The sequence below is a fragment of the Andrographis paniculata genome, unplaced genomic scaffold (assembly GCF_009805555.1).
Source record: "Andrographis paniculata isolate CXL003 unplaced genomic scaffold, ASM980555v1 Contig52END, whole genome shotgun sequence".
NCBI classification, from domain to species: Eukaryota; Viridiplantae; Streptophyta; class Magnoliopsida; order Lamiales; family Acanthaceae; genus Andrographis; species Andrographis paniculata.
In genome coordinates this window covers 3841344-3854525 of record NW_026137587.1, presented here as the reverse complement: position 1 = coordinate 3854525, position 13182 = coordinate 3841344, and the positions used below count along the sequence as shown (strand labels likewise).

General features: G+C 28.1%; 2 protein-coding genes across 3 annotated transcripts; both read right to left on the bottom strand.

Moving 5' to 3' along the window:
* Nucleotides 1–1952: 1952 nt before the first annotated feature.
* Nucleotides 1953–3078, bottom strand: LOC127254014 (protein LURP-one-related 5-like). The gene is made up of 2 exons (XM_051278863.1): nucleotides 2707–3078; nucleotides 1953–2575 (listed from the first exon to the last, which is right to left on the bottom strand). Exons 1-2 carry the CDS (start codon nucleotides 2929–2931, stop codon nucleotides 2162–2164), a joined length of 639 nt encoding a protein of 212 aa, XP_051134820.1. The 5' UTR covers nucleotides 2932–3078; the 3' UTR covers nucleotides 1953–2161.
* A 6659-nt stretch (nucleotides 3079–9737) lies between these two features.
* On the bottom strand, nucleotides 9738–11149 carry LOC127254825 (pseudo histidine-containing phosphotransfer protein 6). 2 transcript variants are annotated; one of them, XM_051280127.1, is made up of 5 exons: nucleotides 10993–11149; nucleotides 10784–10914; nucleotides 10490–10633; nucleotides 10340–10412; nucleotides 9738–10242 (listed from the first exon to the last, which is right to left on the bottom strand). In XM_051280127.1, the coding sequence occupies exons 1-5, from the start codon at nucleotides 11059–11061 to the stop codon at nucleotides 10183–10185; spliced, it is 477 nt and encodes a 158-aa protein (XP_051136084.1). In that variant the 5' UTR covers nucleotides 11062–11149; the 3' UTR covers nucleotides 9738–10182. The 2 variants fall into 2 exon arrangements, with proteins under 2 accessions (XP_051136084.1, XP_051136085.1); XM_051280128.1 differs by having other exon boundaries at nucleotides 10784–10896.
* Nucleotides 11150–13182: the final 2033 nt, after the last annotated feature.

Genomic DNA, 13182 nt, shown 5'->3' with positions numbered 1-13182 from the left:
TTATTATTATTATTATTATTATTATTATTATTATTATATATTTTTTCATGATTTAATAATAAATTTCTGTAAATTACTCTAGTATCATTCTATTCCATCTTACATCCTTATTGATTAAGAAAAATAATTAGATAAACTTAAATCACTCCTTGTACATCTATCACATAGAGTTTGTTTAGGTATTAAATTATTGTTATAGTTGTTTTACTATTGTATTTTTAGATTTAATATTTTAAAATATTTGTGTGGTTGTGTTTTCTCACTTTGGATATTTTACTTTTTGTCGTGTAGATTAAGTGGTAAGCTATTACAAGAGTGTATTACTAATATATCATTAAAAGTATAATTTGATAAATGGTAAAAATAATAAATAAATGATACATAATAATAATAATAATAATATTTTGATAAGTTTTAGTAAATATAATGCTAATTGTTATTGTATAGGATGATATATAAATTTTAAAAATAAATATATTAATTGTCCATAATCTAAATATATATATATATATATATATATATTCCCCGTTGATCCAGCTGAAATTTTGTGTATTCATAGTTTCATTTTTCATTAAAAAAAATCATATTATAATATATACATATCATTTATTTAATTTGTTAATTTTTAATATTGTTTTAAAATTAGAACATTAAATTAAATGGAGTATTTTTTATTTTTATTTTTTTTAAAAAAAATCACATTCAATATTATTTAATTTTATTTTTTATAATTTCTAAAATACAACTGAACAAATAATTTAAAGATTGATTCTGTATTTTAATTTAGAAATATAATTTGAATAGTATTTTAAATATTACTATATTTTGTGAAAGTAATAGTAGTAAAATCATTGAAATCAAATTCAATTACTCACAAATAATATTTATAATAAAATAAATAAATATTAATGTAATATGCCCGTTACGAAATATTCTAAAATTTACAAAGAAACAGCGGGAAAAATAAAAATAAAAATAAAATTTCATGAAAAATGATTTGATGATGTTAGAATGAACTCTGATCTCACTTGAAATCTTCTTGGCAACTAAATATATATATATATATATATTGTATATTTTTATTATATGTGCTAATTGTAATCGACTCAATCAACATGAGATCCATGGCTATAAAGATATTAGTGTGTTTACTTGTTGAGGTTATTTTTTTATTGAATATGTTCGGGACTTTCGTTTGTGAATAAATTTAAGGTGTATTTTTTTGATGAGTTTGAAAAAAAATTGGTTTAGATTTGATATAAAAATAATGTTTGATAAAATATTTTGTGAGAGAAAAAAATATATTTTTTTCGAGAAACGAACAGAGTCTACATAATAAAATTTGAAAAAACTATGCTAAAGAAACATACTCTTATGATATACTCCCTTCGTCCCAAAAGTATAGTCTTATTGTGTTGGACACGAGATTTAAGGAATATTGATATTATGTTGGTGGTCGGTAAAAAGTATGGATAAATGACTTCTTTGTCTTGTGAGTATATTAATGTAAAAAGTAGTGACTATTGTGTAATAATAATGAAAAAATAAAATAGTTTTATAGTGATATAGTTATTTATGAAAATTAGACTATTATTTTAGAACGGACAAAAATAGTAAATAAGAGTATTGTATTGGACAGCGGAAATATTTTTCTAAAAATTCAAATTTATAAGTGTCAGACCATTTTGTGAATCCGATTAGAGACTCAAATTCCTCCAACGTAATAGAATGTCTTATTTAAAAAATATATATTATAATAAAAAAATCAAATAATTATAAAGTGGAATAATATATATCACCTACTAAACATCTTCAGGTAATTATAAAATATTTTATATTAGACTAACACAAATAATTATTATTTGGTTTTTTTATCAGAATATTTAAATTATTATTTTTTTTGAAATAATGTACGGTGTACCGGTACACATCAAAATAATAAAATAAAAAAATAAAATAAATATACAATACTTTTTATTACAAAACACAGTATTATACTGCTAAAAAAAAATCTTGTATTTATACAATACAAATAATTAATAATAATTCTTTAGCAGATTTCCTAATCCCAACAACTTTCGAGATTCACTTTTCAAACTAAAAAGGGAAGTCGAAATCGAAATTAGTTAATTAATTACTTTCAAGAGAAAAAAACATCCATTTACGAGTCGTCGATGTTGGGGTCCACGCCGACTCTGTTGCCGTTCTCCGCCCTGTCGTCGTCGTCGTCGGCGCCGTGGATCTGATCGAGCACCAGGACCACTCCCATGGCGAACGCCACGTCGAAGCCTGGCTTAAGAGAGAGGACGAAGACGTCCTTTCCGAGCACGATATGGTGGGAGGCGTCCACTTTCCGGCGAATCTCAGCCACCGCTTCCTTCTCCGCGTTGTAAATGGTGCAGTTACGGCACCCGAACGAGCCTTCTATGTTGTACTCCTGGCTTGGATTGGTGTACACTTCAACCGACACGTTTGACCGTCCGATTATCGACGATCTACGCACGCTGAAGAGCGGTTTCTCCCCCTCGCTTCCCTCGCCGACGAAGCCTTCCCATCTCTGGTGAAGACTCGGCCTCTGAATCACCAAATTGGAACAGAGAAATCAGTAAATTGACTCAATCAGTTACCAATTTGTGCGCAATTGCAAAATTAGAGGCGAAAAATCGCCATAAAATTCTCGAGAAATCGACAAGGCGAGGAGTTTACCTTGCGGCGGACGGTGAGGATGCACCGACCGGAGGCGTCCATGAGAACGACTTCTCCAGTATCGCCGGCGTCTGGACCGTACAAATCGACGCGGAAGACGAGTTCACCTTTCGAATCATAAGCTCTAAATCCGTCGCCGGCGAAGAAGAGGCAAGTTTTTCTCACCGTCAGATGCACTTCCTCTTCGTACACATATCCTTCTTCCACAATCGCTCCAATCTTCATGGATTCACTTCCGTTCCGTCTCCTACTCGAAGTCCTGAGCAGAAATCGTTACGAAGATGAGAAGAGTATGAAACTGCGCGCGAGAGAGAGCTTCGAGTGGATGGAGTCGAAAGACGACGGCGATCTTCGTGTGAGACGCAAATGGAGAGGGAACACAAGATAAAAGGGTGGATTTTGTTTAGGGTTTGTCTGAGCGCTCCGTGGACTTCAACGCCCAGAGAATCTGCACCGTTAGATGTTGTAGATTTTGATCTCAATAATTCTTCTGGTATTCATTGGAAGAAAATGCAAGAAAAATTGGGAGTCGCTGCTCCTGATTGATCTAAACCGTCAATCTTGTGGGCCCGGTACGATTTACGCATAATGAACGGATTGGATTATGTCAGGATTTCAGCTCCTCGGAACTGGAACAGCGTATTTATACTCACTTCTGTGAAACGGACCCTACCTATCAAATAAAATAAAAATAAAAATTAATGTCTTTCATTTTTCAACGTGTTTGATAGTATTCTCGTTCTTATTTTATACTACTACTAAACAATTTATAAAGTAACATTATTTTTTTTAATTCAAAAAGATATATAATAAATAATTTAGCTTTTTTTTTTTTTTTTTAATAGTTCATCCTTTCATATATTTGCAAAATTTGGAGTAAATTTTTTCTGTATTTTAAAATTGTATGATACCCTTTATAATTTAAAAAATATTGAATAAAATCATATTTTCATCAGACAAAAAATGTAAAAAGAGTTTCATATAATGTTTTTTAAAATACGAGGAAAAGCATGCAATTTTTAGAAAAATTTAATTATTACATATAGTTTGTTTTCAAATAATTTCAGAATAAGAACAAGACTGTTAGAAAATTATTAAATGATTATAAAAAATAAATTCGATAATCAAAATAATTTTATTGAAAAAAATAAAATATAGAAAGAAGTTTAACAATGGATTCGTTTATCATTCATATAAAAGGTTCTATGAACACAATACGGTGAGTAAGTAAACAACAAATTAACAAGATAATACTAATGACAAATAATAAGGATAAACTTTCAAAATGCATGTCTCACTCTAAGTTGAAAGAAACCCATCACATTCATGAGAAGCAACCATATTCTCCATAGCAAAACTTATTTTCATTTGATCCGCTAAGCACATTAAATCAAAATAAATAACATATGTTTGACAATACATAATAATATAATATATAATATATATATTCCGACAACACGTGATAGAATTCTATATAGTACGGTATATTATTAAATTTAACACAACAAACATATTTATATAATGTAATATAATATATAAATTGCACAACTAATACTTTTATATGATACAGTATTACGATGTTTGTCTTGCATTTATGATACAGACTATCTTGAGGTTAAAGTACATATTATATTGTATCAAATCAGTACGGTATTAATTTGACCAAATCAGTATTTTAATTGCCTCTGTAATAACATTCTATTTAATAACATTAAAATGACCATAATATATACTATCTATACTGACCGTTTATAAAATTAAATGATACATGACTGTCTCGTAAGGGACGATTTGGTGATATGGAGGTTGGACGTGTGACTGTGAGGTCATGAGTTCAAACTCTCGACGCCTTCGGTCACCTGCTATACATGGTTCGCCTAGTGTGACTTATCTGTCGGATAAAGTTGAAGATTAGTGGTGAGTGAATTTAAAAGCATGTTTTAGAAAGAGAAAAATTATTCGTTGATTATTCGATACATCACTTCCTAACATAGGCCATAAGTTTTTGCACACCTTTCAAGGTTAAAATTATGAAATGAAAATAGATCCATTTTTATGGAAATGATACGATAATTAAATGAATACAAAAATCTAACAAGAAGTATATAAAATTATTTTCTTCATTGAATTATTGCATCTGTGATGTATTTATTTGATAACTTGAATAATTACATGCAGTCTTACTTCTCTATATATTCTTCTATCTTTTGTGTTATGCAAGTTCAATAAAATATTAAGAACAACAAACTATTGTTCAATACAATTTATTGAACATATAAAATATATCTGTTTATTGAAGTGAGATAAATAAAAAAGAAAAAAATGAGTTAATTCAATATAATATAATATTTGAGAAAAAAAATAAAATTGAAAGTATAATGTCAATCGAAATTCAACAAGTAACCAAATAGACCATTGTGAAAAACTGTATTTAAGAGACGGTCGATAAGTGAATTATATTGAAAATAATTGTATATTTCATTTGTCAATATGGTTTGTATATATATATATATATATATATATGCATGCGTTGTGGGTTTCGTTATTCATGTTAATGTATAATTAACTATATAAAATAAAAACACTCATAAAAGAAAATTTATGTCCACAATAGTCGTCTGTTCACTACACAAATACCTGAAATAGTTGATTGGCATTAGATAAAATTATGTATAATCTAGTTTTTGTATAACATAAGTTTTAAATTTTTTTACTTCTTTTATCAAATTAAGAAGTTGAATTATGTATTTTATTTGCTAGAATATTTTCTCAAATTATTTTAAGATATAACAACTATCACACATATATAAAACCATTGACACCGAGGTGTATTTAGCAGAGAGAAATGAGAATAGAGAAATTGAAATATATCTTCATTTATCTTGTTTGATTAAAACAAAGAATTAGAATATAAATTATTTCTTGTTTTCTAGTTTTATTTATCTCTCGTATAGAAGAGAAATGAAATTGAGAGAGTACAATATATGTTTATTTATTATTTATTTTATATTTTTTAGATTTAAATTTTACGATTTAATTTGTATTTATTTGTGATTTTTTATTTTTCCTATTCTTGTTAAGTATTTATGATGTTTATATTATTCAAATCTCATATAGATTTCATATCTAAATTATTACTAAAATAAAGGCAAAATAACCAAAAATTCTCATGTGGTTTTCTGAATTTACTGAAAATCCCCCGTAGTTTTAAAATTTCAGAAAACCTATTTATAGTTTCTAAAATGTTGCACACTCTCTCCTATCTCTAAATTTGACTAACGGACGCTAAATTTTATTATATTTGACTGTTATACCCTTATTTATATATTTTTTAATTTAGTTCTCTTTCTTCTTTTCTTTTCTTTCTTCTTCTCTTCTCCCCAACAACACCAGATTCTTTCATCTTCTTCTTCCCTAAATTCTTCTTCACACACAAAGAGGTTTTTCCCCAATTTTTTTTTTCTTCTCCCCAATTCTTTTTCACGCCACCGCACCCCCACCGGTTCTTTCTTTTCTTTTTTTTTTTCCCAAATTTTTTTTCTTTCTTCTTCATCTCCAATTCTTCTTTGAAGAATGAAGAATTGGAAAATAACAACAAGAGAAATAAGGCTGGAGCAGGGTAGAAGGAAGGAAGAAGAGAAACAAAAGAAAGAAGAGAAATGGAAAAAGAAAAGAAAGAATAAGTAGAAGGGGTTGGACCAGTTTTTTTTTCTTGTTATTTTTTTCAATTTTTTTTCTTCTTTCTCTCTTTTTTCCCAATTTTTTTTTTTTTTATTTTTCCTCATCAATTCTTCTTCTGCAACTAGCAGCACCAAATTCTTTCTCTTCTTAGATTAATTTCAAATCTGGATGTTAAATTGATTTTTAATATTTTTGAATTTTGTAAAACATAAGAAGAAATCGATAGTGAGCAATAAATTTGGGATCGATTTCAAATTTGGTTGTATTTAGTGGATTTAAAATTAAAAAAATAAATTGAGATTACATTTTAAAAGTACGGAAAAGAAGAAGAATAAGGAAGAAGCTGCTGTAAAAAGTAGTAATAAGGGTATTTTAATAATTTTATATGAAAATATATCAGTTTATGGATAAAAAATCGCATAGTAGGCGTGTGACATACAACCACCGTTAAATCCTAACGGGGATTTTTTGCAATATTTTGGAAATCACAAGAAAATTTTTTGGAGTTTTAAAACCACGAAGGGTTTTAAGCAAATTCGGAAAACTACATGGGGTTTTTTTGCTATTTTACCTAAAATAAATGATCAAACTAAAAATTTAATCAAAAAAATACAATAATATTTTTCTTATCCAGTTTATCATTTTTAGTTATGGAATTTTTTTTTTCAACTAGCAATATAATCGTATTCTCTTTCTAAGTTTTATATATACATATATATATATATATTTTTACATTTATTAACTGAATTATCTATTTTACCAAATAAAATAATCAATTTTGATTATTTACAATTTCATGATCTGTTGTCATTTGTCATCGGTTACATTATTTGTACCAAACGTTTCCTAATAGTAATTGAGTGTATACAAAGATCATGCAACGTGTGGACATTAGCCAAATTGTTTTCTACCAAAAAGTTGTAATTATTGATCTCACCAAAATAAAATAAAATAAAATAAAATGATTAAAACAAATAATTGTGATAGCTTTTTCAATTTTATTATTATTAGGTTTGTATATATGTGCGATCGGAACAATATTGTGACCATAATAATTAGATTGTGATGGCCAATGGGGACGATATATTTATACGAATCTATCGACATGAAATTAATAATTATGACTAGAAAAAAAAAAATTATTATTATTATTATTATTATGTAGCAAAATTAATTATTGCATATATTTCAAATTTAGCAACGCGTGAAGAGAAAAATAAGAAAGGTTAGGTAAAGAATTCACCACCGATAAATGAGGAGAAAAAGGTTGACACCGACAAGCTCAATATACGAGAAAAATGAATAAATGTGATACATACAGGGGTGAGCATTCGAATTTTCGGTTAGGATTTTGTCAAATCCGAACCGATCTGAAAATTCAAAAATTTTGAAAAAATCAATCTGAACCGAACGGAAATAACCGAAATCCGAAAATTCGTAATCCGAACTAAAAAATCCGAACCAAACCGAAAAATCTAAAATTCTAAATATTTTTATTATTATTTTTTTAATTTTTAAATATCTTTTATATTTTATTATTATTTTATAATATTAATTATATATATAATATATAAAATTAAATATATTAAAATGTAATTAATAAATTTGAGTTTTTTATATTAAAATATAATATTTTCTAATAAAATATTAAATATGTATAATAAAAAAATATATTAAAATGTTATATTTAGGATTTCGGATTGATTCGGATTTTAAATATACCGATCCGATCCGATCTGATCCGAAAATTCGAAATTTATTAAAAATTTCAATCCGATCCAATTCGAAAATCCGAAAAATTCAAACCAAATTCTAAATTTCAGTTTGATTCGTATTGAATTTTCGGATTTCGAATATTTTGCTGATCTCCAGATACATGTAAGTAAAATCATTAAACATTGTAGCAGTAGTAGTTATTTTGTACAGTTGAAATTAGATAAAGTAGGTGTAATATTTAGTGATATGATTAAAAAAAATCAAACTTAATAAATGTCGTCCCATCAGTAGTAGTGTCCGTACGAAGAAATCACTATAACATAATACTTAAATATTTAATTTTTTTGGCTTGGAAAGTGTAGTTTTGCTATTTTAATTTATATTATTTCGGTCAAGCAAATTTATTTTAATTTATTTTGTTGTTATTTAAATTTATTTTCGTTTTTTTTTAGTAAAAAAAATACTTATTTTTTACTTTTTTTTATCTTAAAAAAAAAATTTATTTTTACTTACTAATTGCTCGGTCAAATAGACATATATTTTAATGACATAGAGTATTATTTAAATATAAAGGATCTATTTTTTTTATAACATTTATGAATCCTATTATATATTACAAATACTTTTTATATATATATATACTTATTCGCATCAATATTTTACATTAACTTTACACATTACAAAAATAAAATAGTTTTTATATATTAAAACTATCACCCACTCTTATTATAATATACAATATTTATTAAATTTCATAAAAAAAAACAAACAAACAAATTAATAAATATATAATTTCCGAGTAGAATAAAAGAGTATTTGAATGAATATTGGTGTCTTGAATGGTCAACATTGGAGAAATCCTTAACACATTTTAGTTTAAATATTAAAAAAATATATATCAATTTTAGTCGAATACATTGATGTTGATGTAATGAGATCCGAAGTGGACCGAATACGTCCATATTCATAAAAATATGGCCGTGTTTGTAAGCAATAGGTTGACTGAACAAACACGGTCGTGTTCGAAATTTACACGACCATATAGAAATAGAAATTAGTTAATCTCTTTATGGCTTATTCTCTCTTTTTCTTTGATTTATTTTATTTTATTTTAAATTATTTGTGAATTAATGTAATAATATTGATGTAAATAAATGGATGTTTGAGGCTATTTTTATTTTTGTAGCAAGGTCTATATTTTTTAAAATAGAAAAGAAATATATAGTAATATCTTTGACTGATAAAAATAACAAAATATAATGATTGGGCCATGGGCCACGGGCCATAAGCAAATGCCACAACAAATTTCACATGTATTCTTAATGAACTTGTGCAATTGAATTAAGAGGGTGACATTAAGGTTTCGTTGTATCGAAGTTTTTAAGTTAAATATATATATATATATATTTCGATCATATCTAGAGATGACAATACATTGGAGTTAACCCGAGATCCAACTCGGACTCAACCCATTTGATTAAAAGTTGGTTCTAATTATTCAAGTATGGGTCGGGTATGATGTAAAGGTGGATCCACCCTTGATTTGGGTTCAACTCAATTAAGATATGAATGATATTTTAAATCACTTATATGTTTATAAATTAAAATGATCATGTATGTTATATTATATTGAGTTCTCTTGTTAATTAAATGAAGGAAATGAATGGAAGGGAAGGGCAAGCATGCATTCATTCCTTACAATTACAATATCAAGAAAAGTGGCATGCAGCAGTTTAATTTAATTAATTTCCAAGCACCAGCAGCAGTAAGTAAAAGCTGCCTCCCTCCCTCCCTGCCTGCCTGCCTGCCTGCCAGCCATTAATATTAACTACTATGTGTATATAGAAATACTAAATTTACCACTTGTGTAATAAAAATGGGAGTTTGGTACGTTGTCTCGTCTCCTGGGAATCCCAACAGAACAGAACAGAAGCAAAACGCAGCGACAATCTTTGAATGCATTCAATTTCCCAGAAAACCACGAAAGTCAGCTCAGCTCACTTAATTGATTTCATTTGATTCGATAATCCAGGAGGTGGTAGGTTACGTTGTTGCATACATGGTCATGGGCTAGCTAAGCTAGGGATTGTTGTTTTGGGGGTATCTCACTGCAGCTGCCAGCATTCTCTGCTGCTCAATCTGAGTATATATATATATATATATATATATAATGAATTATTATTTTTATTAATAAGAAAAAAAAAATAACATATATATTCAATCTGATCATATGGACCTGGAAGAGCTCGTGCAGCTTGTTCTTGAGGTAGCAGTACTCGCATTCAAGCGCCTCCAAAGCCCTCAAACACCTGAAACACGCGCCACCACTTTATAAATTAATAAATTAATTAATTAGCAATTGCAATAATAAGTCGACAGGACTAACCCGGTACGGTTGTTTAGGTCGGAAGCGGCGCGGAAGGCGAGGCAGACGGTACGGATGCGGTGGGCGCCGATGCTGGAGCTGCTCCCTATCAGCTGGTTCAAATGGCTCCCCATCTTCCTGTAGTCTGAGAATTCCTTCTCCGTCCTGTAATTTTATTATAATATACGATATATAAGCCTGGAGAAGGAAGGACGCGGCACGGCTTTTTTGTTTGTGTGTACGTGAAAAGCATGCAGCTTGCAGGAATTTATTAATAATTTATAAAAACCAGAAATGAATACACTACGTACGTACAGCAATTCTCTGAGGTTTCTGAGGAGCTTCTCGGACTCGTTGAAATAGATGTTGACAACCTCGGAGACAAAGTTGGGGGAGGATTCGTCTTGCAGCTGCTGCAGCTGCAGGAACTGCTCGTCCAACACTCCCTATTATTAATTATATATAAGTAAGTATATATATGAGATAGGATGACGATGACGATGACGATGATGATAGAGAGAGACCTGGTGGAAGAGCATTGCCAGGAGGCGATTCATGTCGGCCCGGAGGCGCTCGACGCTGAGGCCCAACATCCACAGAGGCAGACCCGTCTTGCCTTAATTGTCCAACCAGATTTACTGTTAATTTCTGAGGATGGAATGGATTCTCGATCAACTTGGAGTATAATTGCCAGTGACTGTGAGGTGAGTGAGTGAGGATATTTATAGAGGAGAGAGAGAGAGAGAGAGAGAGAAAGAGAGAATAAGACAAAATAGGGTGAATCAGTGAATGGCGAACAATGACTGTAGTGGCCACCCCATGTTTCATCATCAGTCATCAGATACATATAAAATATTACAAATATATATATATATATGTATGTATTACTGAGTGTAGAGTGTGATTTCAGGTCTGTCCCATGTTGGCTCCTATAACTACACTACACTGCACTCTGCAGCCTTTCTTGTTTTCTGCCTCATTCCTTTCCACTTTTTCACTAACTCGTGTTTGTGTTTACATAAAATTGCGATTTTTGTATATTTTTAAAATTCAACATAATTGTTTTTTGTAAAAAAAATATATATATTAATAATAGTATTTTTTTTTTTAATAATAACACGCAAAAGAATAAAGATATATATATATATATATTGTTTTGTTCAAGCCTCTTTTACTCTCTCTCTATATGTCTTTTTGCCTTGCATTCATATATTGGGACTTTAAATTTATTTGAAAATTAATTGTATCGTTGAAAGAAAGGTACTTAAAGGCGGAAAGGATGACAACTTTCTCCTTGGAAAAGCATGGGTGGATATGGATGCTCTAGAGTATAGAATGCAACCTAGCTGCAGGTGTTTTTATTTATTTACTTATATATGGCTAAATTATTATAAATACTTCCAACCTCTATATCTATCATTCCATTTTATTATTTCTCTCAATTGTCTATTATTATAAAATAATTATATTACTATAAAATTTATATTAATTTTTATTAAGGTGTGTTTCTCTGGTCAGTGTGTTTACATAATAATTCAGTCCAAAACTAGGCTGTTGGAGTTTGGGGATAAGTCTGACACCATTTTTTTTTAGTTTTTTAAAATTATAAATATAAAAAAATTATAATAATTATAATTCAACAAAATATATACAATGAATATATTATTTTGTGGAGAATAAATTTTTTTATAATCTAAATAAATAAAAATTTAGAAATATATATATATGTAGGTATAGTATAATTTATTAATCAAATTATACAAATTAATGCACATTTATATTATTATATTCATTCGTATCAAATCAATGCACATCAAAACTCTTCAAACTCAGCCCAAAGTTAACGAAAAAAGAAACTCGTAAATTCAAACTCATCTCAAAATTCAAAATAAAAACCAAACACAAACTCAAATTTCCCCGAACCTCCGACAAACACGCCCTAATTATTATTAGAATCCATAAATTTACATTCACATCTCTACACCACCACATTACCCCTACTTATTGCATAAACTCTTTTTTATTAGAATAAAGTCTGTAGAAGGAAAACAAGTCATCAATATTATATATATATATATTAACAAATAGACAATTATATTAAAATTTTTTGTAACAATATTTATTTGTATGCAATCTAAGGTTACTTGCCTAATATGCATGTATTTTGTAGAAAGTTGTATACAAAATTCACCTAATTTAATTTCTTATATAAATTTTGAGAGGGAAGTTGTCAATATTATCTATTTTAATTTATTTATTTTTTATTAATAGAAGGTTATACAACCAATTTAATAATTTTTTTATATTAAATTATTAATATATAAAGGCACAATGTTTAATTCGGAGTGTCGCTATTTTTTTTGACATAATATTAGTATTATCTTGAGTTGTAGTAAAAAAGATAAAAATATCCTTAATAGTATTGTATAATATAAAAGTATGACATTTGTATAATATAGTGTAAGTTGAAAAACTATTTATTACGTTAGATGAGTAATATAATTACCAAATTATGAAAAAATAACATTGTTTAAGAGCGGACGAAAATGACAAATATATTTTTATAAATAAATAAATAAAACAAATGTATATTTAATAGATAGGAAGATATTTTTCATAAAATACATAAATATAATAGCATACGTGTTATTATCTATTTATGTAAAAATATATGTAAACATTAATAATAGCTGCAAATACATTATTTGAGGATG